The sequence below is a fragment of the Zootoca vivipara genome, chromosome 2, assembly GCF_963506605.1.
Source record: "Zootoca vivipara chromosome 2, rZooViv1.1, whole genome shotgun sequence".
NCBI classification, from domain to species: Eukaryota; Metazoa; Chordata; class Lepidosauria; order Squamata; family Lacertidae; genus Zootoca; species Zootoca vivipara.
The window spans coordinates 5,881,502-5,903,797 of NC_083277.1; the positions used below are offsets into that span (position 1 = coordinate 5,881,502).

Sequence of the window (22,296 nt, forward strand, 5' to 3'; positions counted from 1 at the left end):
TGAAATGGTGATTTATAGTTCCTGGGTGAGTCAGGGGGACCACGACATTGTAGCACAAGCATCCCCAAACTTTGGCCCTCCAGATGTTTTGGACTACAATTCCCATCTTCCCCAATCACTGGTCCTGTTAGCTAGGGATCATGGGAGTTGTAGGCCAAAACATCTGGAGGGCTGCAGTTTGGGGGTGCCTGTTGTAGCCGAAGGACCATCGCCAGATGGGGTCCAGCATTTTGATGGGAGGGGGAATCTCAACATCCATTTCATGATGCTGCTACCTGCGCAGAGAGTGGCAAAACCAGGTGCCACTGGGGAGAGTCTGGTCTCATTGGGTTGAAGCTTCCTGGGGCTGTTAGAGTGTGAAGGCCTTCTAGGGCCAATGTTGGAAGAAGAGGACCCAGGAGACCCGGCTTTTGCAACAGAACCCGGGAGTCTTTGAGAAAGAGCACTTCGTATCTAATCTATAACCCTTTTGACCCCCTGGTGAAATGACAGCACCCGTCTGGATGTTAAGTAACCATAGGTGCTAATGCCCTGGGTGCCTGAGCACCCACAAAATTCCCCATAAAGGAGCTGGGCACTCACAAATTTCAGTGCCAGGACCATGCACCCCACATGGCACCCATGGTCCCAGGCACCCACGCTCATGGGGCCAAGCTGGCACTCCTGGGACAAACCATTTCTCCCTCTGGTGCTGGAATAAATGCTGATCTGTCAAACTCTCCCGATCCAAGTTCCCAGCTTGGGGGTCATCCACACCTCACTCGTCCTGTGACCAGGATGCACATTTCGGAGCCAGTGCTGTTTTTCTGGGAAAAGGGGTCCTGGAAATCGCCACAAAGGCCTCCCTTATCCTCTTAGAAGGGCAATGGCACCCACCTGAGAGGTGAAGGAACTGAGTTCTGGCTCAAAAGAAGTTCAGGTCTGTGCCATTTTCTGTTTGCCCTGCTGCTTCCGTTTACCCGGCCTGCTTGTCGGGGACGGAAGCCATTTTCTGGAGGGTGGCAGTGAAGCAGATAAGGAGGCGAAATGGCTGCCTCCTCCTTCCTGAAGGGGCTGCCTCAAACAGCGGCTTTCGTTACTTGTTCATCTTCATGCCACCATCTCCCTAAATTGGTTCAAGGGTGGTTTAAAAGCACATAACAAAGCTATCCAGCAGGAAAACAGAGCTGCAGGCAGTGTCTAAAGTCCTGAAAACATTGTGAAGAACAAAACATTTTCCTCCTGGCCATTAGTAGTTGTCGTCACCCACTCCACCTCCAAGAAGAAGGGAAAGGAGAGGGAGAGAAGTCTCCACAGAGGAGACCAGGGGAGGAGATAGTGCCTCAAGCCACCAAGGACTTTCTAAAACAATACTAGCACTTTGAATTGAACTCAGTACTAGACAAATAGGCAGAGAGTCTTTTGGCCCCGGTGAGATTTGGTCTAAATGAGCTGCGGCAGGGAAAATCCTGTCAGGTTTATCTTGTAGCAGCTGAAGCATCCCTACTGTATTGGGGGAAAACAGCACATGTTACAATAGTCCTGTCAGGAGGTGAGCAGAACATGGATCGTTGTGGGCAGAACATGGATCGTCCCTGTCCAGGAAAAACTAGATGGAGCAGGTGAAAAGTGAAGCTTAAGACGTCCCTGAGGTGACTGAGCCCATTTCGTCCCAAACGTGGGTCCAGGAGAGCCCCCCTCAAAACAGCCAGCCTTCTTCTTCACAGGGGCTCATCTTGCAACCCCGAATTATTACTGCTAATAATGGCCAAGAAGAAACGGACTCTGAGAGAGTCGTTTTAACAGGGTGTTAGGGCAAAATTCTGGGTGCGAGAATGCTCAGCCACCCAGCTCATCAGGCAAGGGCCTGTGGTCGTTGCGGAGTATAAAACGTCAGAAAAGGGGAAGGTGCAAGGGGCATTAGCATACAGGTAAACAGGAGGTAAACAGGATTAACATAAGGTAACAATGCACGATGTCCCAGGACATTGATAAGCAAGTACCAGTAAGTATATGGGAGGGGATCCTTGAGTACCTGGCGGGGGAAAAACAATGGGTCCAGGTGTGTGTATTGCCTCTGGCTTCGGAGGGTCGGGAATGGCAGAAGATGGTACCTGAATGCATTATGGATATGCAGAGGAGCACCACCCTGGTTACGTGACCTCTCGCTTAAAGGATTATGGCTGTTCCCTGCATCCCTGAGAGCCCTTGGTCAGAGTAGCAAAAGGGAGTTTCATTTAGAAATACAGATACACGGTATTCATTCATAAAGAAATATGGTTACATAGAGGCAACAGAGAAAGGGTAGGAAAGGGAGCCTTTATTACACAGGGCTTGATCTTGAGGGGTTCGTGTTGGTGCAATACCAGAGTGGTGTTGTAGGATCAGATGGGGTCCCCTTGAGGGCATTTGTGCCAATCTTGATTCCCAAATGAAGCCTCGTTTGGGTGCCCCCCCCATAAAATCCCCTAACACAGGGGAAACAAGAAGAGGAGCATGGCTGGATCTGGCCAAAGGCCCCTCGAGTCCAGCCTCCTGTCCTCACAATGGATGCCTGGATGATGCCTCCTCTTCTGGAAAGCCCCAAAACAGGCCCTGAGCACCAGAGACACACTCTCCCCTCCTCCTGGGGCTTCCAGAAACGGGAATCCGGAAGCATGGCTGCCTCCAAATGGGGGAGCAAGAGCAGAGCCATTGTGGCTGGGGGCCATCCATAGCCCTCTCCTCCTCCTCCTCCTCCTCCTCCTCCTCCTCCTCCTCCATCATGAATTAGTCTCAACATCTTTTAAAGCCATCCAAGGAATATCCTGCAGCAACAGAACAAAATGTGAACTATTGGACACATTTTTCGATGTTTAGGACAGGATGAATGGCATCTCCCTGAACAGCATTTGCTCCTTGTTTGGGGAGGCAGGTTCAGTTTGTTGACCCTCATCCAGCCCATCACTGACTCTAGATGCTGGTCCATCTGTCCCCCAGACTTTCCCTTTCTGCAAATGATTATGGGGGCTGTTTTCTTCATATATGCTTTGAATATACCGTCACACAGCACCCCAATCTCCAAGAGGGGCAATATTCCAGGGGATCCAGGCGTTTACACAGAGATTTTGTTTTCCTTAGAAGGAGGGACGGAAGAGACGGCGGTGTCTTTAGGGTGTGGGGATTATTCACACCTATAGACCACCTGAGCCTTTGATGGAGGGGCTCACAGCATTCCCACCCCAGGAGATCATGCTTCTCCCAAAGCCACAGCCTTGGCATCCAACAAAAATCAAGCCTGGTGCTGAAACAGCTTCTCCACCTGCAGCCTACTCTCAGCCCAGCTCACACACAATGGCCCTACTTTCTGACTTTCTAACTATCAGCCAGTTTGGGGGGTGAGAACAACTTCTTTTGTTATACTAGTAGTGAGGGTACTTAGGGGACATCTACGGCCATCATCTCACTGAGATAGTTCAACAATGGATCCCTCCATTAGATTCAACCTTGCTGGATCCAGGACCCCAGGAATTAGAAGGGACTCAGGCATCCTGGAGACTAACCCCACCCCTACCCCAAACTCACAATAATACTTTGGCATCAGACAAGGGAACTATGGGTGATCGAGATCATGCACCCCAGAGTTACATGCAGCTTGCCCTTTTCATGCAGCTCAGGAAAAGAAGAATTCCCAAATAATTTTTTAGCTTCAGACTTCACAGCCCCCCCCCCATCAATTAGATCAAAAACTTCCTTCTATCTGGGCAAAGAGCAGCCACTACTTGTCTCTTTCCTGATTTCTTGGAAAAGGCAGCAGCTTCTGTGTGTTTCACATGCTTAGCTCAGGTTTCAAATGTTTCTAGAAGCGGGATGTGGGCCAAGTACTCTCTGGGCCAAGCATCCAGCCGTTGCTCAGGGCCTTCCAGAAGAGGTTTGGCAGCTCTGGGTCTTGCTGACTGTGCAAAGGGGGGCTCCTTGACCCCAACCCCCTGGGCCTGCAGGCTTAGAGGGTCCCAGGCAGGGGGACAGCAGCTCATGTTGGGGCCAATATGATGGCAGAAGGAAGTAGAGATATGTGGAGATATAAAATGCTTTTTTAAAAAGCATATGGGAAAGGAAATTGTGGCAAGGTGGTGGGCTTTGGCCTCACCATGTGCTGCCTCTCAGTTTGCTCTCTCTCTCTCTCTCTCTCTCTCTCTCTCTCTCTCTCTCTCTCTCTCTCTCTCTCTCTCTCTCTCTCTCTCTCTCTGTTTTGACTTCAACCCTGAGGTTCAGACCTACAGTAGTTGTAACACTGAGCATTTCTTTACAAGGCAGTTAAACGTTGGAACCCCCTGCTACTAGATAGAGGGACGCAGAAGAGCCAGGCTTCTGGATCCCACCCAAGGGGCCCATCGAGTCCAGCATGGTGGTCTCCCAGTGGCCAACCAGTTGCGCCCCCAGTAAGAAGTGTTGCAAGGAGCACGGAAGAGGGACACCCAGCGAGTGCTATTCTAATGCATTTCCTGCCTCTGGCAGTGGAGGGAGACATGCAAGGGCTTTTTAGAAATAGGACTCAGAAGAAGGCTGCCTTGCACTGACTCAGCCCACGAGTCCATCTGGCGCAGGATCTCACAGCCCCTCTCCCCAGTTTCAGAAAGGGGGGCATTCAGACCCCCCTGGAGATGCGGGGATTGAACCTGGGGTCCTCCCCTGGCGACCCCCCTCCACCCTCCCTGCAGGGTAGGACAGGAAGACCTGCCAGGGGGAGGGAGGGAGGGAGGGAGGGAGGCGGCGATTCTCAGCGAGGAGCTTCAATCACCTTCTCTTTCCCTTTCCAGCCTCGCTCCCAAACTTGAGCCTCGAAGTCTGTCCGGCGACCGATGCCGCCATCTTCCCGCAGATTTCCGATTGGCGAAATATTATCCCCTCGCCCAATCCCGGCTCCCGCTGCTGATGGTTCCGCAGGCGGGGCAGAGAGCGGGTCTCAGAGCGGCGGAGGGAGAAGGACGCCGCTAGAGGAAGAGGAGGGAAAAGGAGCTTCGTTTGGGGGGAGATCATGGGGGTCCTCCTCCTCCGCAGGCCCCCTCTGATCCTGTGGGCGGCTGCCCACCTGCTGCTCCTGGACTGCGCAGGTAAGGACTGTGCTCCTGGGCGGGGGGAGAAAATCATTGGCACTCAGCCCTCTTGATGAATTGCATTTCGTGGGCACTGAAAGGGGCGGTCGGGGAGTTTCTGGTCCGAATTGGAGCCGGATCCCTTTCCAAACATCTGTTTCCCAGACTTGTGGCTTGTTTTGTATGCTGTCCGGGGCAGGGACCGCTTCACTGCTTGGCTCGTAGCTCAAGCAAAGAACAAAACAAAACTTGAAAGTGTTGGCCGGATTAATGGTGGGGAGAGTGACTCGCATGTCCCGTCCCCCGACAGCTTCGTGTTGACTCTGGTTTGTGTGTGTGTGTGTGTGTGTGTGTGAGAGAGAGAGAGAGAGAGAGAGATACAGATAAGAGAGTCTTTCCTCTTCTATTTTCTTCCCTCTCTTCTAATCTATCCCTCAGCCGCTCTTAAAACTCAGCTAAAAACTCAGGAGACCAGCCTGGGGGTGGGAGGTGGACGGGTGTAGAGCTGACTTCATTGCGGGGGGGGGGGGGGAGTCTGAATAAGGGGTCCCCACCCTCAATTCCCAAGGTTCTTTTGTTCAGGAATTCCCTTTCACAGGCACATTCATCATCAGGTTCTTCTGCTTTTCAATTGTAACTCCCCCCTCCCCCCCAAGCCCTTTCCAGTTGCCTGTCAAGCATGTAGTTCTGTAAATTATGCAGGGAGCTTTTCTGTGCCTTTTTTTGTAGGACCCTTGTGGACTAAGGGCACAAACAACTCCTGAGAAACAAGTGGGGGTCCCCACCCTACAGGCCAGTTCCCCTTGAATACCCCCTCCTTTTATATTCTCCCTCCCCCCAAAAAATCATTCAATAAAATGGAGTCTCTGCCTGGCTTCTGGAGCTCCTAGACATGAATTGCCCTTGCTCAGAATATTCCTGCTCCACCAATCGACTGGCTCTGCATCCTATTCAAGCGTTTGACACTATTAAATTCTAAATGCCACATTCCTGATTGCTACCTTTGGTGTTTTTCTCCTTTTGGGATTGCCACTCATGTTTTGTTTAACTAAAAAAATGTACATCCTGCTTGATTGTGATGAAAACTTATTGATATACAGGAAATAGTAAAATAATAAAAACAGTTGAAAGCATTACAAAATAATTAAAATTAGCAATAAGAGCCCAAAACATGTCAACTTTTACGTATCTGAATAGGTTTGCCCAAAGAAAAATGTTTTAAGCAGACACTCTTGTGAGACCACCTTATTCTTCATGGGGAGGGAGAAAGATTTGGAGATACCAGCAGGGCATTTTTGGGAGTGGGAAGGGGGAATAGGATGTTGAGATTATGTGGGATTTCTCCTTCACCCCTGCTGTTTATGAGATGAGGGAGATAATATTTATTTTGCACTCTGATCCTCTTTATTGAAGAACTAGTATCATGAAGCCCGTTAAATTAACGGGTGCTAGAATTAATTAGCGGGGTTCCCCCCCACTAACCACCCACCGCCACCACCTCAGCCCCTCACTCAGTCCCTTCCCCGCCCCCCACCCCAGCCAGCTGCCTCCTCAGCTTCCTCTCTCCCTCCCCATTTCCCACCCTCTTTTTTCTACTCTTCTCTCTCTCTCTCTCTCTCTCTCCCCTCGCTGGTCCCAGTTGCAGCAGCCCTTCCAACCCCCCCCCCCCCAATCCACACACACTTCCAGGGACTAATTCCCCCTTCCCCGCGGGTGCGCCCGCCCGCTCTCCTGCTTTCGCCCCTGGAGTAACGGCTAAACAATCCTTCAGCCCAGCAGCCACATCACTCGCAGCTCGCGCACTCTCTCTATCCACACCCACCTACCCTCCCTTTCCCTTTCGCCGGCACTCGCCTGCCTCCAATCCTTCCACTCTAACGGAGAAGAAACCAGGAGGAAAGAGAGAGATCCTTCCGTAGCGCAGCAGAGGCAAGGGGAAGCCGCACACTTTTTTTTTTGTATGGTTGTGTATATGCAAGCATGTAATCTTTCTCACGGTCCTGGTTTATCCCGTCCGAAGTCTCTGCGTTCCAAGTCCCAAACGGCTGTCCGTGGGGCACATGCGCAGTAGCGCAATCCCACGGACACATGGACTGGACGCAGAGACACTTGGACTTTATTATATAGGATATGATTATCTAGTTTGGTTGGTTATTTTCTTATGTTTATGCCCCCCCCCAAAAAAAATTGTAAATAGTTTTTGGGGTTCTCTAATGGAAAATGGTATGAATATAATACTAACAATAGTTTAATAGTTGCTTGTTGCCTAAGAATTCTCACAGTATCTTACAAAGCTTTAAGAACTAAAGAGTAAGGCCTGTTATTTCTCTGTTAAACCCTCTCCATATGGGGGGCTGCCCCCTCACTGTGTCTGCTACAGGGCTGGGCAGGGGGGCTTTGGAAGGGCAAAGGGTGGTGGAGACCACTGGTTCCTTCAAGTTCCTCCTCACTTTGGGGGCTTACGTGTGACTCATTTTGTGGCTCTTTGTCTCCTGACCACTGAGAAGAACCACCTGTGTTGTTTAGCCAGATGCCACAGCCAGAGGCAGCCTTGCTCTGAGCTCTTGTGGTTTGAACTGGTGGAAGCCCTCGTCCTAGGAGGGGGGGGGGGCTGGGATCTTGCCTGAAAGGAAACTGAGCTGGAGGGAGGAGCAGAGTCAACACACCATCAAGGTGTACGTAATTCAAGCAAACTGATCTTGCAGTTTTATGATTCCTTGCACTCTGTTTTCCACCGTGAAACTCTCTCAGAAGGTGGTAGATTCTCCTTCCTTGGAGGTATTTTAGCAGAGGTTGTATGGCCATCTGCCATGGATGTTGCAGTTGACATGCCAACATTGCAGGGGTCTGGACCCTCAGGGTCCCATCTATGATTGTTATTTTAGTTTCCTAGTTGTTTTGAAATGAGTCACTGGCCGAACTCAAGCAGTCTTCTTCCTCTTTGAGGCTGAAGTTGTCCAAATGCACTCAACACAATTTTCACAGGAGTATGATGGGTCCTCAAGTTCCGCCTCTTTCCATATGAACCTACCCGGACCCTGAGATCATCTTCTGAGGCCCTTCTTCACGTGCCTCCACCTTGAGAGGTTCGGAGGGTGACAACGTGAGAACAGGGCCTTCTCTGCAGTGGCTCCCTGTCTGTGGAATGCTCTCCCAAGGAAATTTTGCCTGTCACCTTCATGATGCACCTTAAGGCAGCGTTTCTCAACCACTGTTCCGCGGTACACTAGTGTGCCGCGAGAGGCTGGCTGGTGTGCCGCGACATGCTGCGGCGAGAAGGGCGACTTGCTGCCTTGTCATGTGCCGCCGGCCTTGGGCAGCCCCCCCCCCCAAAAAAAAAGAGAGAAGAGGCCAGGCGCTGCAGGGCGCTCCGAGCGCTCGGCAAAGAAAAGAGGCCAGGTGCTGCAGGGCGCTCCGAGCGCTCGCCGTTTCGGAGCGCTCCGCTCTGCAGCCGCCGGTTCCAGGCCCCTCTGGCTGGCTGGGGCACTCGGTGGTCTCGCTCTACAATGCATGGAGGTATGTTTTATGGAGGTGGTGTGCCTCGTGATTTTTTTCACGGAACAAGTGTGCCGTGGCCCAAAAAAGGTTGAGAAACACTGCCTTAAGGCGCCAGGCAAAAACATTCCTTTTTAACAAGGCCTTTGGTTTATTTGATTGACATCTATGTCCTTTTAAAATATCGTTTTCTTTGGGGGGAGGTGTTATTGGGTTGTTGTTTTTATTTTGATTATATATATATAGATTTTGTTCTGTGAACTGCCCTGAGACCTCCGGGTATAGAGCGGTATATAAATTCAATAAATAATAATAATATTTCCTATTTTGCTAGCTGAGGCAAAACAAGAATTGTTTCCTCTCCCCCCCCCCTTAGCACTGTGCCCCCCTACCTTCCGCCATGGAAATGCCCCTTTTCCTACTGAACTCAACTCAACTTCTCCGTCCAGTGGTGGAAAAGATAAGGGGCAACACCAGGGGCCAGAACGCCTCCCTCTTGCCAATGAGGGGGTGTGTTCTGGTGGCAGCAGAAGCAGGGGGGTTGCCTCCTGGGCGGGCCAGCTCTGGGTCTGATGCTGAAAGTCTAAGCTCAGCTCCCTCCCCTCCAATCTCTCCGCAAATCTTCCTTGGCTGTTACTGTGGGACTCATTAGGCCACCTGGTGGCCAGAGCAGCCTGGCCTGTTGGAATCACACAAATTATATATGCAGAAGGCAGAGAGCTCTTTTTGTGCAAGGTTTTCCTTGCATCATAGACTCTGCCTTGCATCATAGACTCTAGGAGGTTCTCATGAGATCTTGTGGGGATGTCCTGAGTTCCCATGAAGTCTTGCCAAAGCCTCCCAGAGCCCAGGAAGCAAGACCCAGGTCAGACTTGTTCAGTGCATGGCTCCAGAAGGTCAGGTTGTGGGGCAGCTCCAACTAGGCCTATTTCTGCATATAGGAGCCATCCCCAGAAGAGAAGGAGAGCCTGCTTCAGGCCAGGGGCCAGCCTAGACTAGCATCCCATTCTCACAGTGGGCCATTGGTCTGATCCCAAAAGCTATTTGGGTTATATTTTATATTATGCACTTGCCCTGCCCAGAAAAGGTCCCTGGTTCAATCCCTGAGAAAGAGGCCCCATCCTGAGTCCCTGGGGAGCCACTGCCAGTCAGAGTGGACAGTATGAGGCAGCTTCCTCTTCTCCCATCTATGGATGTTGCTTTGTCTGGTCTCCCCTCCATCCACTTACCAGGCCTGAGCCTGCTTAGTTTCAGTTTAGTGCTTGCATCCTGAGCCTTCAGACCATGTTGTAGGAGCTCTCAACAGCCTGGCGCTTGCAAGTGAGGGGCAATTCCTGCCCTCTTGGCAAAAGGGGAGGGGCTGGCCTCTCTTTCCCTCACATGGAGCCTCAGCAGAGACATGTGTAGAGATTTAGGCATGCTGCCTGGCAGAGCATTTTCTCACCCACTGCCCCATGGGCTATTGTTGTTACTTGTATGTATATCCTTCTTTTCCCCTTCCAACTGTGATTCTTAGCCTCCCTCTGCTCTGCCTCCTCCATGTTTAAGGGCAGGTCTACAAACTCCCCCAAACCCTGCTGAACTTTGGATCTCCTAATTTAGGGCTGATGCCTGTAATACAGCAGGATTAGGGTGCTTCCTTCTTCTGTAGGACCCCTAACTCTCTGTCCCTTCTCTCTTCCTTTCCAGGCTCCACTTCTCACTCCATGCGCTATTTCTACACAGCCATGTCTGAGCCTGGCCAGGGGCTGCCCCAGTTCATTGCTGTGGGGTACGTGGATGACCAGCAATTAGTTCAGTATGACAGTGACACCAAGAAGGCGCTGCCTCGCGTCCCCTGGATAAGGAAGGTGGAAAAGGATGAGCCTCAGTACTGGGACAGGGAGACTCAGAAATTAAAGCACTCTGAGCTGTGGTTCAGGGAGAGGCTGCAGACACAGTTGAATCGCTACAACCAGAGCGGAGGTGAGTGGAAGGCAGGAGAGGCACAGAGGCACACCTCCCCCCCCCCATATCCTTTCCTCCAGGGGCCAGAATTGCAGGGAGGGGGCTTCAGGGAGACAAGGAAATGGAGGGTGGGGGGCTCTACGCAGGGCAGAATCTTCTTCCCTTCCCTTCTGATCAGTTTCTAACTGCAGGAATGGAGGAGGGCAGAGGGAAGATCCCATTCAAGGTCTCAATGGGGGCTGGGATGGTGTGGGGTGGAGGGGACAGAGAATGAGACTTGGGGGGGGGGAGAGACCCTCCAGAATGACACTCTCTGGACCTGCACATCCTATCAAGGAAATGTCTCCATTGCCTGCCCTTCCTTCCATGCTAGGCTCAGCTTAGGCCTTCTGAGGGGGAAATCTGTCTAGTTCATTTTCCTCTGGGAGGGAAAGAGAAGGGTGGGAATCCTGAGGCTGAGACAAGCAAGCCTTGAGTTCTGGTCCTGCTTAAGGAGAAGCCAGCTGCCCAGACAGAGGTTCTGATTGGCTGACCCTTCTGACCATCCCTAAGCCCCTCCCACTGCCTTGCACAGTGTTGAAAGAGAAGCCTTTTTAAGGAACAGGATTGGACTGGGTTTGGGGGATCAGAGTGGCAAATACATGGTTAAAAGAATAGGCATAGTGGGCAGCTGAAGTGGAGGGGCAGACAAGAGCCCCCAAGGTCTTCCTGCAGCCTGAGACAGGGAGTCCCCAGAACATCTTCACTGGCAATTATTAGCCTGGCGCTGCCATGCTTGACTGTCCTGTGTCCAAAAGGAGCATTAGGCCAGAACTGGATCAGAGCCCATTAATATCAGAAATAATCTGTTGCCTAAGTACTTTGGGTTGTGTTATTTCAGGAGTTTCACTCTCTCTGATTTTAGTTGGAAAACTTATGACCAGTTTTCTGGGAGGGAAGAAGCCCCACTGAACTCCATGGGACTTGCTTCTGAGTAAACCTGCATAAGATCCCACATCTCCAGCATTTATTATCCATCTGTACTTACTTTATTGTCTCGCAGTCTTAGGGATGTGTAACAGGACCCTTTAGAAAGGTCTTTTACCCCCCTTGGTCCAGTTATGGTGATTTCTGCCACACTCCTGCCCCATCCAGCCTTGGAACCATTTAAAGTCAGTAGAAGCTGGGAGACCTCTGGCCAAAGCCTCTTGGCATACATTTTTGTTTTTTAAACTTCCTTCTGAAATGAGTCAAAAGATATTAGGGTCATTCCACGTCAGTTCAACGTGGTCCTGTCACCCACCGTTTCGGAGTTTGATGAAACTTTGTGTATACCCTTCCCTTATGGTTGAAAGAAACCCCCTTAAATTTTTCCCCTCTATCTCAAACAGTTTAAATTTTATAGCACTTTCGTGAAATCTGCGTTTCTGTCCCTTTTGAGATCCTCGGCCTTGTGTACATTTTATTTTTTTCCTCCATAACCAATGATCAGATCTCTTTGAAATTTTACACAGAGCTCAATAGCGTGATGCAGATTTCAGGAAAAATTACACCAGCACTCAAAATATTTTATAAATGCCTTAAAAAACCTATAAATGTAGTTTTTTTGGGTGGAAAACCTAAATTTTCAGCATAGGGGCATGATGGAATCAAAAGTTTTTGATGGTGAAAATTATTGCAAAGACATGCTATTTTGCCACAAAGAATGAAATTTATGGGTTTTTTATCTCTTGTAACAAAAGTTTACGTTTTTTGAACATCGTAGGGGGAAAATGGCTACTGGGTACAACTTTCCTACAATCCATAGCTGTGATAGAAAAAAATTAATGAAACAAAGTTGTTCATCTTAAAATTTAAATTAATATTGGTTATTATAGCTTTGTTTTCCCCGAAAGTACAGACTTGTTTTTAGTTTTGGGGTATTTAAGATTATGAAAATTGAAGAGTGGAATAAATTTACGCAATATTTAAAGGATCATTGCAATCAATTAACAACACTAGCAGGATTGTAAAAAGTCTTGTAATATTTACAATTAGTACCTTTTTGCTTTTATTTAAAGATTGAGATAAATTTAAAAAGAAAATGTAGATTCTAAAAATGTATAAATGCAAGGATATATGAGGAATTTTGAAAGGCATGGGTGGGATAGAGGGAAGTCGCTAAGCTCAAATGAGCAAAAAATTAATAGAAGGAATAATTGTATTCGAATATATATAATGGAAATGCAATAAAAAAAATTGTAAATTAAAATTATGAATATTGGCTGTATTGAGAAATCAATAAAAAAAATTCAGCCAGAAACTTTAAATGCTGACAAGTAAGGTAATAAGACCTAGCAAGAAAAAGAATACAGTAAAAGAATTTAAAATGATGCATTATATTCAATTAAGCAACATTACATGATCCCCAGTTTGTTTTTCAGAATATTATTGCATACAAAGACATGTCTATTTTGGTGGAGAGTGGGGGAATGATGTTTGGCTGCCAGCTTGAAATAATGGATGCATGGAGACTTTTTAACATATATTGTTAAAATTCAATATGAGGGGAAAGATGGACCGACTGTGAAATCGCAAGGGACAGGAAGGGAAACCCACCCACCCCTCCCCCGCCTCCAGGGAGTTGGGAGAACCCACTAGGGTTTGTTGGGGGGGGGGGAGAGAAAGTGTGAGGCATGAGAGAGAGGAGGGCAATTAAAGGCGGACTTTAGAGGCTCAGGATTGTAGTGTTTGCCTCAGTGAACGTGTTACGATGCCGGTTGATTTTTCTCACCTCTGACTGCTGCCTCTTCCCTGAGTCTGAGGCCAATAAATCCTTTTTCCTGGGCTCTTTTGCTGATGGGGGAGGGGCTTCCCTTCCAGGGTTCCACACCTATCAGCAGATGGTTGGGTGTGAGCTGATGTCAGATGGGCGCAAAGAAGGGTATTGGCAGTACAGCTATGATGGGAGAGACTTCATCGCCTTTGACAAGGAGACCCTCACCTGGACGGCAGCTGAGAAGGAGGCCCAAGTGACCAAGAGGAAGTGGGATCCTGAATTGGCCTGCAACCAGGGCAATAAGCACTACCTGGAGGAGACTTGCATTGAGTGGCTGCAGAAATACCTGGACTATGGGAAGGAGTCTCTGCTGAGGACAGGTGAGGGGGAGCAGTGGGTGGGGTGGGGGGCTCAGTGGGGCAGTTTCCCTACCAGCTCCCCTCCCCTCCTTAACAGTCTTCCTTTCTGGACCAAACAGCAAACACTTTTCCTTGTGGTGGCGGCATAAAAAAGTTTGGGGCTCTGGGAGGAGAACGGGAGTCATTTTAGACTATGATGGGGTGGGGGGGAGATGTTTAAAATCAGCCCCACATGTCCCTTTGGCTAGAATAAGGGATGGCAAATGACAAATGGGGGAGGGGAGGGGGCACAAAGAAACAGTAGGGAACTGGTCAGCAAAGCAAAATGACTTTTAAATTAAGTAAAAAAAGAAAATGGAAATGGACAGATTTGAGGCAGGATACAGAAAAACCTTTTGCCTTTACACATGGGTATGTACCTATGGGGAAAGTCTTTAAAACTAAATTAATTAACCTTTTTAAAAAAATAGAAAATGTGTGGGGAGCTCATAAATTATGGATGCAGCCCCCTCACTAAGACTGTAGGTTATCCACTTGTGGCCTAGAAGCAGAAAACCTGCACATATATTTTTTATTTGTGAGGGATACTACTTTTTTCCATGGGGAACATTCAGGTCCTCAACCCTGTGCCTTGAAATGGTACAGTCCACTCTTCTGCCTTCAGGAATCTGGCACAGGGGCCAGTCGTTTAGTCGTGTCCGACTCCTTGTGACCCCATGGACCAGAGCACACCAGGCACTCCTGTCTTCCACTGCCTCCCGCAGTTTGATCAAACTCATGTTCGTAGCTTCGAGAACACTTTCCAACCATCTCGTCCTCTGTCGTCCCCTTCTCCTAGTGCCCTCAATTTTCCCAACATCAGGGTCTTTTCCAAGGAGTCTTCTCTTTTCTTCTCATGAGGTGGCCAAAGTATTGGAGCCTCAGCTTCACGATCTGTCCTTCCAGTGAGCACTCAGGGCTGATCTCCCTCAGAATGGATTACATTCTGCAAATCGTGCCTAAAGCTAAAATTGTGTATAGTCAAACCACATTGGATTCAGGGGCGATTGGGTTTGCCAAAGTCCTTCCCCAGACGCCCACCCCCTTCCCACCCACTTTTTGGCTTTTACAATATTTTTTGCCAATATTTTTTGTAAAGCTGTATGTGCACAAGTTAAGTGTGCATAAGTTGCTGGCTTACTGGGCCTCCTCTTCTGCCATTTCCACTCCAGGGGAGGCTGCTGTGGAGAAGGGAGATTGGCCCTTTCAAACCTCAGGGGACCCTTTCAGGGCAGGTGGGAGAACTAGGAAGGAGCTCTGTCTTTTCCAGGGCTGTTGGCTTTGTTCACTAACTATTGAGAAGTCCTGGAGAACAGAGAGCAGCGAGTCCAGCATTTCTTCCCCCTCAAGAGAAGAACCAGGATCAGCTCCCTGGAACCACAAGTAGTGTTAGAGCTTTTTTTGATGTTGAATTAATTTGTACCCAGTCCTCCCTCCCAAAGGAGTCTGCTTTGGAAAACAAAAGATAAAACATCTAAAAACAGTTCCACCATAGACACTGACAGGGGAAGATGCCAAGGGAAGTTGAGGAATCCCATTTATTTGCAGTTCTTTTTAATTTCTGCAGATGTGAGGAGATTCTGACACTCTGGGAGGCAGGCCTAGGTTGTCCCTTGGGTTTCTGCTCTTAAAGAATACAGGATTCCTTCAGGTCAGGCTCCCATTGTGGATGTCTATCTGTAAACCCCAATGTGGCCCTTTTTGTAGCGGCTCCGGTGGTGAAGGTGACCAGGAAGGCAGACTATGACAGCCTGGAGACCCTTGTTTGCCAAGTCCACGGCTTCTACCCCAAGGAGATTGATGCCAACTGGGTGAAGGACGGGGAGGTCTGGCAGGAGGGCACCTCCCGAGGATTGGTTGCCCCCAACTCAGACGGGACCTACTATGTCTTGCTCAGTGTCAAGATCGACCCCGAGGAGAGGGACCGCTTCCGGTGCCGTGTGGAGCATGACAGCCTGGAGAAGCCTCTGGACGTGGCCTGGGAGAAGCCAGGTGAGAGACAGACAGACAGGAGGGGAAGGGGTGGGCTCTGGGAGGGGGATTCTCACCCAACTCCTCCCTTCAGCAGCAGCACAGCTCAGATGGGGAACCCCCAGTTGGATCCTGTCTCTGTCTCTTAAGGCAAGCACTTGAATCTGAAACTAGATTTCAACAGAGATGTAGCCTTTTCTCATAGGCCTTGAACTCAAACTGGATGTTATAGGTAAAAACTGGCCATCACTTTTTGACTTTAAGCCCAAGTAGTTGTGATGTCACAGATTATTGGCAGCTATTTTACTTCTTCAAAATCAAACTTACAGTCACTGTGACTGAAAAAGGGGCAATGAACTTAAAAGAGGGAGCCCCAGACTGACTGTACTGAACAGTGGAAAAGACTCTCACTCGCTCCTCCTCACAATCGCACCCAGCTACAAAACACTCGCACACAGCTGGGAAGAGCAAGGAGGGTTTTTTTTTACTAACAACGCTCGTCTTACACACACCGCCAGGAAAGCTGTGTCTGCAGGAAGCCAAGCAGAATGTCTAACAGCCAAACTCTCTCTCCCCCCGCAGGAGCGTATGCATGAACGCACATCCACACCAACACCTCAGAGACTCCTTCTCACAGGCAGGCAAGTGAGGATTATGAGCCAAAGACCCACACAGGAAGGCGAGAGGGGACCAGGGCTCTTCTCCCGTGCTCACTCACTAGCACTACGGACTTCAATTCCAGAGATTCCACCCAAACAAAAAAACCTGGACATTTTGCCTCATTTTAAGAATCTGTTTAGATAGACATTTTTAAGTCTGAAAAAGAGGGCGTGTCCAGGAAAAACTGGACGTATGGCAACCCTACACAACATGCTTCTTCCTAAGGGTTTGTGCCTTCCCTGAAGCCTGTAATGCTGGGCTCTGGGGGGGTCTCAGAGGGGAAGGAATCCCTTCCTATCAGGGTCATGACAGAGAAGGCTGAAGCACATGAGTAAGAGGAGACCAACTGTCTTCCTTAAATAAATTGGTTGTTTTGAAGACCTCTAATGCTGGACTCTGATGGAAAAAAACTCCCTTGTATCAGGGCCACTACAGAGAGGACCTTGGCCTGTTAGGAGAGAGAAAGAGTGTCTGCTTGAGGCCTTGGGGAGCTGCTGCCGCCAGTCTGAATAAAATGTCTCTTGTCCCCTTTTAGTCAGCCTGGGGCTCATTGTGGGAGCCATTGTGGGTGTCCTGGCTGCCATCTTGCTGGTCTCTGGGATCATCTTCTTCATCATCCGCAGTAAGTAAACCCTGGACACCTTTGCTGCCTCTCCTGTGTCCTCCTGTTTTAGCCTCCGACTGGGAATGTGCTGGTGGAGCCTTCCTGGCAGCTGCCCCTTGTATCCCTACAGAGACCCTTCTCCATAAAAGCACCCTTTGAGCATGGGCCAAAAGTCATGGTGGTCATTGCTTTGCACTCACTGTGTGCTCAGGAAATTCACTTCCCACCTGATGTTTTAATCAATCCTTTTTTAAAAATAATAATTTGTATTGATTTTATACACTAATAACAAACAAACAAACACATAACATTTTTACCGTTCATTACATTATCCTTTTCAATGTATAGTGACTTCCCTCATTCTCCCCCTCTGAGCTACATTGTCCATTTTTTACATTCAGCAGGTTCCTCTTCTAAAACCATACATTTCAAAAAATTATTTATCATACCGTTTTATCCTAAATAATATTTCTGTTATACTGCCTAAAGCCTATACCCTGCTTCCTTAAAGGTTAATTAAATGTTGCAATATTTCTTTAGATAGTCTCTAAATTTCTTCCAATCTCCTCCTTGTTGCGGATCCTTCCGGTCATCTCGGCGAGTTCCATATAGTCCATCAACTTTATCTGCCAGTCATTAATTGTGGGCATTTCTTGAGATTTCCAAAATTTAGCTATTAATAATCTAGCTGCAGTTGTGGCATACAAAAAGAATGTACAATCTTTTTTGGGGATCTTATCTCCAACTATTCCAAGCAAAAAGGCCTCTGGTTTTTTCACAAAGGTATTCTTGAACACCTTTTTTAATTCATTATAATTTTTCCCCAGAAGTCTTTTATCCTGGGGCAGGTCCACCACATGTGGTAAAACGTGCCTTCTTTTTCCTTACATTTCCAACATTTATTGTCAGTTGCATGATGCATTTTTGCTAATTTGACAGGTGTTAAATACCATCTATACATCATTTTCAACATGTTCTCTTTCAATACATTGCATGCAGTAAATTTCATATCTTTTTTCCACAATCTCTCCCAATCACTTAATATAATGTTGTGCCCCACATCCTTCACCCAATCAATCATCACTGATTTTACTTGTTCATCTTTTTCTATGCAAAATAAAAAAATTCCTTCAGTAGCACCTTAAAGACCAACTAAGTTTATATTTTGGTATGAGCTTTCGTGTGCATGCACACTTCGTCAGATACACTGAAACAGAATCCACCAGACCCTTATGTATATTCAGAGGGTGAGGCGGTGAATGTTCAAGCAAGCTCTTTTTCTATGCCATTCTAACAACAAATTATACATCTTGGACAATTTTTTTGACTTTGTGTCTAACAACTCAATTTCCAAATGTGATTCTTCAGATGAAAAGCCTACATTTTTCATATCCATTTTAAACACTTCATTAATTTGATGATATCGTAACCAATCATTTAATTTATCTTTTAACTGTTCATATGACTTTAACTTATATTTATCTTCTACTTCCAATAACAAATCTCTATATTTTGGCCACTTGGTTTCCATATTTAATCTCTTATGGGCCTTGGCCTCCAATGGAGAAATCCACCAAGGTGTTTTCCTTTCCAACAAGTCTTTATACCTGATCCATACATTATACAATGGTTTTCTAATTACCGGTATATGATTTTTGAAACCTCTGTGGGCCTTTATTTTGTCATACCATACTGTAAGGGGGTGGGCTTACAGGGAACAGCAACCCCTCATCAATTCCAGCTTCTCGAACGGCTCTGGCTACAGCCTAGGGGCAGGAGACAGGAAGTGAGCAGGGTGATGCCTGCCTACAGCCTGTGCTACCAGCGGGAGAGGAGGGGCCAGGAGACGTTTCTAGCGGGGAGACATCAGAGGGGCGTCCTTTCAAATTCACCCCGGAACTGAAGCGTGCGACGTCCTGCAAACACAGGGGGTGGAGATTTGGGGTCCCCAAACTGCTTTGCTGGGGACGGAGCCGAAAAGTGCCATTGCGAGAATCTTACACAGACTGAGTAGACATGTTTTCGTGAAGCTCTTTGCACTGTAAATAATATGCAGAATAAAAGTCTTAAAGACATGGTGGCTTGGAGCGTCCTTACTCGAGGGTAGCCCAATGACACCCCTGACACATACATATGCATGCCAGCCAAACGCATTATCAAAACCTTCCAAGTCCAAGAGATCTGTATCTTCTAAAGTAAACCATTCTTTCAATGTCGCAGCTTCATAGTAAATTTTTAAATCTGGCAGGGAAAAACCACCTCTTTCTTTTATGTTTGTTAACAATTTATATTTAATTCTAGGTTTCTTCCCCTGCCAGATAAACTTGGATGAAACTTTCTTCCATTCACTGAAACATTTTATTTTGTCTATCACTGGGAGCACTTGGAATAGAAATAACATTCTTGGCAATAAATTCATTTTCACTGTTGCAATTCTGCCCAGCAGAGACAATTTTAAATTTGACCATATATCAAGATCTCTCTTAATTTCATTCCACAATTTTTCATAATTATCTTTATACAAATTTAAAATTTTAGCTGTTAAATTTACACCCAGGTATTTCACAAAACTCAGACCAGTGGCTTCTTCCAATCTAATTACCTCTTCATTGTTAAGATTTTTACTTAAAGCTTTAATTTTATTCTTATTAAGCTTAAAACCAGCATACAAACCAAATTCTTGTACCAGTTCCAGTGCTTTAATCACACTGGTTTCTGGTTCTTGTAATGTCAGAACCAAGTCATCGGCAAAGGCTTTTTAATTTATACTGCTTTGACTCTACTCTAATACCTTTTACTTATTCATTTTTTTCTTATCATATTCAGCAACACTTCCAGGACTGTTATAAATAATAGGGGGGAGAGTGGGAATCCTTGCCTGGTACCTTTTTCAATTCTTAAATCTTCTGATACCACATTGTTCACTATAACTTTTGCTTTTTGTTCTGAATAAATCGCATTAATAACATTTATGAAATTTTGACCGACCTCCATCTTATGCAAATTTCTTGCAATTATTCTTCCTTGTTCATCCTTAAACATTAATTTTGGTTCCAATTTCTCTTTCACATAAACAACAAGTCCTCTTTTTTTCACTTTATCTGATGAGATGAATTCCTGACCTAATTTTTTATTCTGTAAGATTTTTCTATGTCTTCTTATTACATGAGTCTCATGTAGGCAAATAATATCCAAAGATTGTTTAAGCAATCCCTCCTCAGGATCCTGACTCCTGTGTTTCCTCCCTTTTTAAAAAAAATATATTAGATTTTACAATAATTCACATACATAAATCCGTCCATCATTGTCCCAACATAATTCTCTTCACAACACAAAAAAGAAAAAGGTATCAAAAAAAGACATTAAAAACAAAAACACAACACAACACCAAAAAATTTAAACCTTATCATTTTTCCTAAACATTATCCCTTGGGCTTCCCCAGACCCCCCCTTATTGATTTTCATTTGCCAAATCACCATTTACAGTTTTCATTTTTCACAAACCATTCCAATCTCATTAAACTTATATTTATCTATTTAGCCATTTAATCAAATTATCTATTGATTTTTATATTTATTTATCTCCTTCCATTCCCTCCTTCCCCCCGCACCGCAGAACTCTCCCTGCCACTAAGAGTTTCCAGAATGCTGGAGAAAAGCAGGAAATGGTTTTTTTCCAGCTGGATCCCCCCCCGTCCCCCCCACTCCGGAAGCCCCTCCTGCCACCAAGAGATCCCAGAACGGAGACGACCCACAGGGGCGGGTGGAACACCCAACTATCCCTTCCGATTCAATTCTCTACAAGCTATACTAATATTCCCATTTCTAATCTAAAAAAGAAACACTTTAACCTTCACTATCATCTACTTTTCCTCCCTTGCCTGAATTTTTCTCCAAGAACTCTATTACTTTTATAAATTCCAAAACTTATTTTCTTATTCCATTTTAAATCTTTCCTTTCTAACTTAAACTCTTCCCCCCCTGTTCACAGCATATCCCTTCTCGATTCAGCAAGTTCCAAAGTCCAGAAACCAGTTTCAAAACCATTTTAACCAACCTTTAAACATAACATCCTTTTCCCCTTCACCCCACTCCCTTTCTGCAATGTTTTACATGCCCAAATTTTCCATTCCCTCCCTGTTGCCCTTTTCTTATTTGAATGTTCCGTTCATTGTAATTAATCTTCTCCAACAGTCTTTGTTCCTTATGGGGATTCTGAAGTCCAAACATAATTTGTGCTCCCCCTTCTAAGGGGGCACTGTTGCTCTGATACACTTGGCTAAAAACTTTTCCCTCTTTCTTCTCATGGCAAACTTCCTCCTGATACGAAAGTTGACATACTTCTTGTTCTCCATCAGTTTCTTCTTTGATCTCTTCCTCCGATGTTTTTTGTCCCTTGTCCCCTTAGAGAAGTTGTTTCATCTCTCTGAATTTTTCTCCAAGAACTCTATTACTTTTATAAATTCCAAAACTTATTTTCTTATTCCATTTTAAATCTTTCCTTTCTAACTTAAACTCTTCCCCCCCTGTTCACAGCATATCCCTTCTCGATTCAGCAAGTTCCAAAGTCCAGAAACCAGTTTCAAAACCATTTTAACCAACCTTTAAACATAACATCCTTTTCCCCTTCACCCCACTCCCTTTCTGCAATGTTTTACATGCCCAAATTTTCCATTCCCTCCCTGTTGCCCTTTTCTTATTTGAATGTTCCGTTCATTGTAATTAATCTTCTCCAACAGTCTTTGTTCCTTATGGGGATTCTGAAGTCCAAACATAATTTGTGCTCCCCCTTCTAAGGGGGCACTGTTGCTCTGATACACTTGGCTAAAAACTTTTCCCTCTTTCTTCTCATGGCAAACTTCCTCCTGATACGAAAGTTGACATACTTCTTGTTCTCCATCAGTTTCTTCTTTGATCTCTTCCTCCGATGTTTTTTGTCCCTTGTCCCCTTAGAGAAGTTGTTTCATCTCTCCTAATTGCAAATTGTCTTTATATGTTCCAATTCTAAGTTCCCATAAGAGTCTCAGAGTTCTTTCCTTGAATCCAGCTGCATACTCGCATGTTGACATTTTTATACTCCTTTCAAGGACACAGTGTTATTCCTAAGCACAGGAAGTGGTTACACTTCTTCATTCCATTGCCATTTTCCAAACTGGTTACAATATATCCACAAGTTAAAAGAAAAGAGAATCAGTTACTTAATTCCAAGTTATAATTATCCGGAGGGAGTTTTCGTAGATGATTCTTACAGTTCAACTTATCAGTTACACAGAATGGGGGAGTTTTGTTAGGATTTCATAGTAGATTCTGTTCCACCTTAAACAGGAACAGGCTTGGAAGAGGATGTTGAATGTGTCACATGATGTATACTTCCGTTTGTTGTGCCATTATATGTTAGTTCTCTTGCTTTTGCTTTGCTGATAAAGACAG

General features: G+C 46.4%; 1 protein-coding gene across 3 annotated transcripts in view; it reads left to right on the forward strand.

Annotated features, from left to right (window-relative positions):
* The first annotated feature begins 4,902 nt into the window (after positions 1-4,902).
* LOC118081333 (H-2 class I histocompatibility antigen, Q9 alpha chain-like) overlaps positions 4,903-22,296 on the forward strand; it is a 51,085-nt gene continuing 33,691 nt past the window's right edge. For 2 of the 3 annotated variants that reach the window (XM_060269794.1, XM_060269791.1), the window contains exons 1-5: positions 4,903-5,072; positions 10,239-10,514; positions 13,338-13,613; positions 15,339-15,623; positions 16,798-16,884. In XM_060269794.1, the coding sequence (XP_060125777.1) occupies positions 4,997-5,072; positions 10,239-10,514; positions 13,338-13,613; positions 15,339-15,623; positions 16,798-16,884 (1,000 nt within the window). In that variant the 5' untranslated portion in view covers positions 4,903-4,996. The remainder of the gene's footprint in view (positions 5,073-10,238; positions 10,515-13,337; positions 13,614-15,338; positions 15,624-16,797; positions 16,885-22,296) is intronic. The other variant, XM_060269786.1, reaches the window with a different exon arrangement.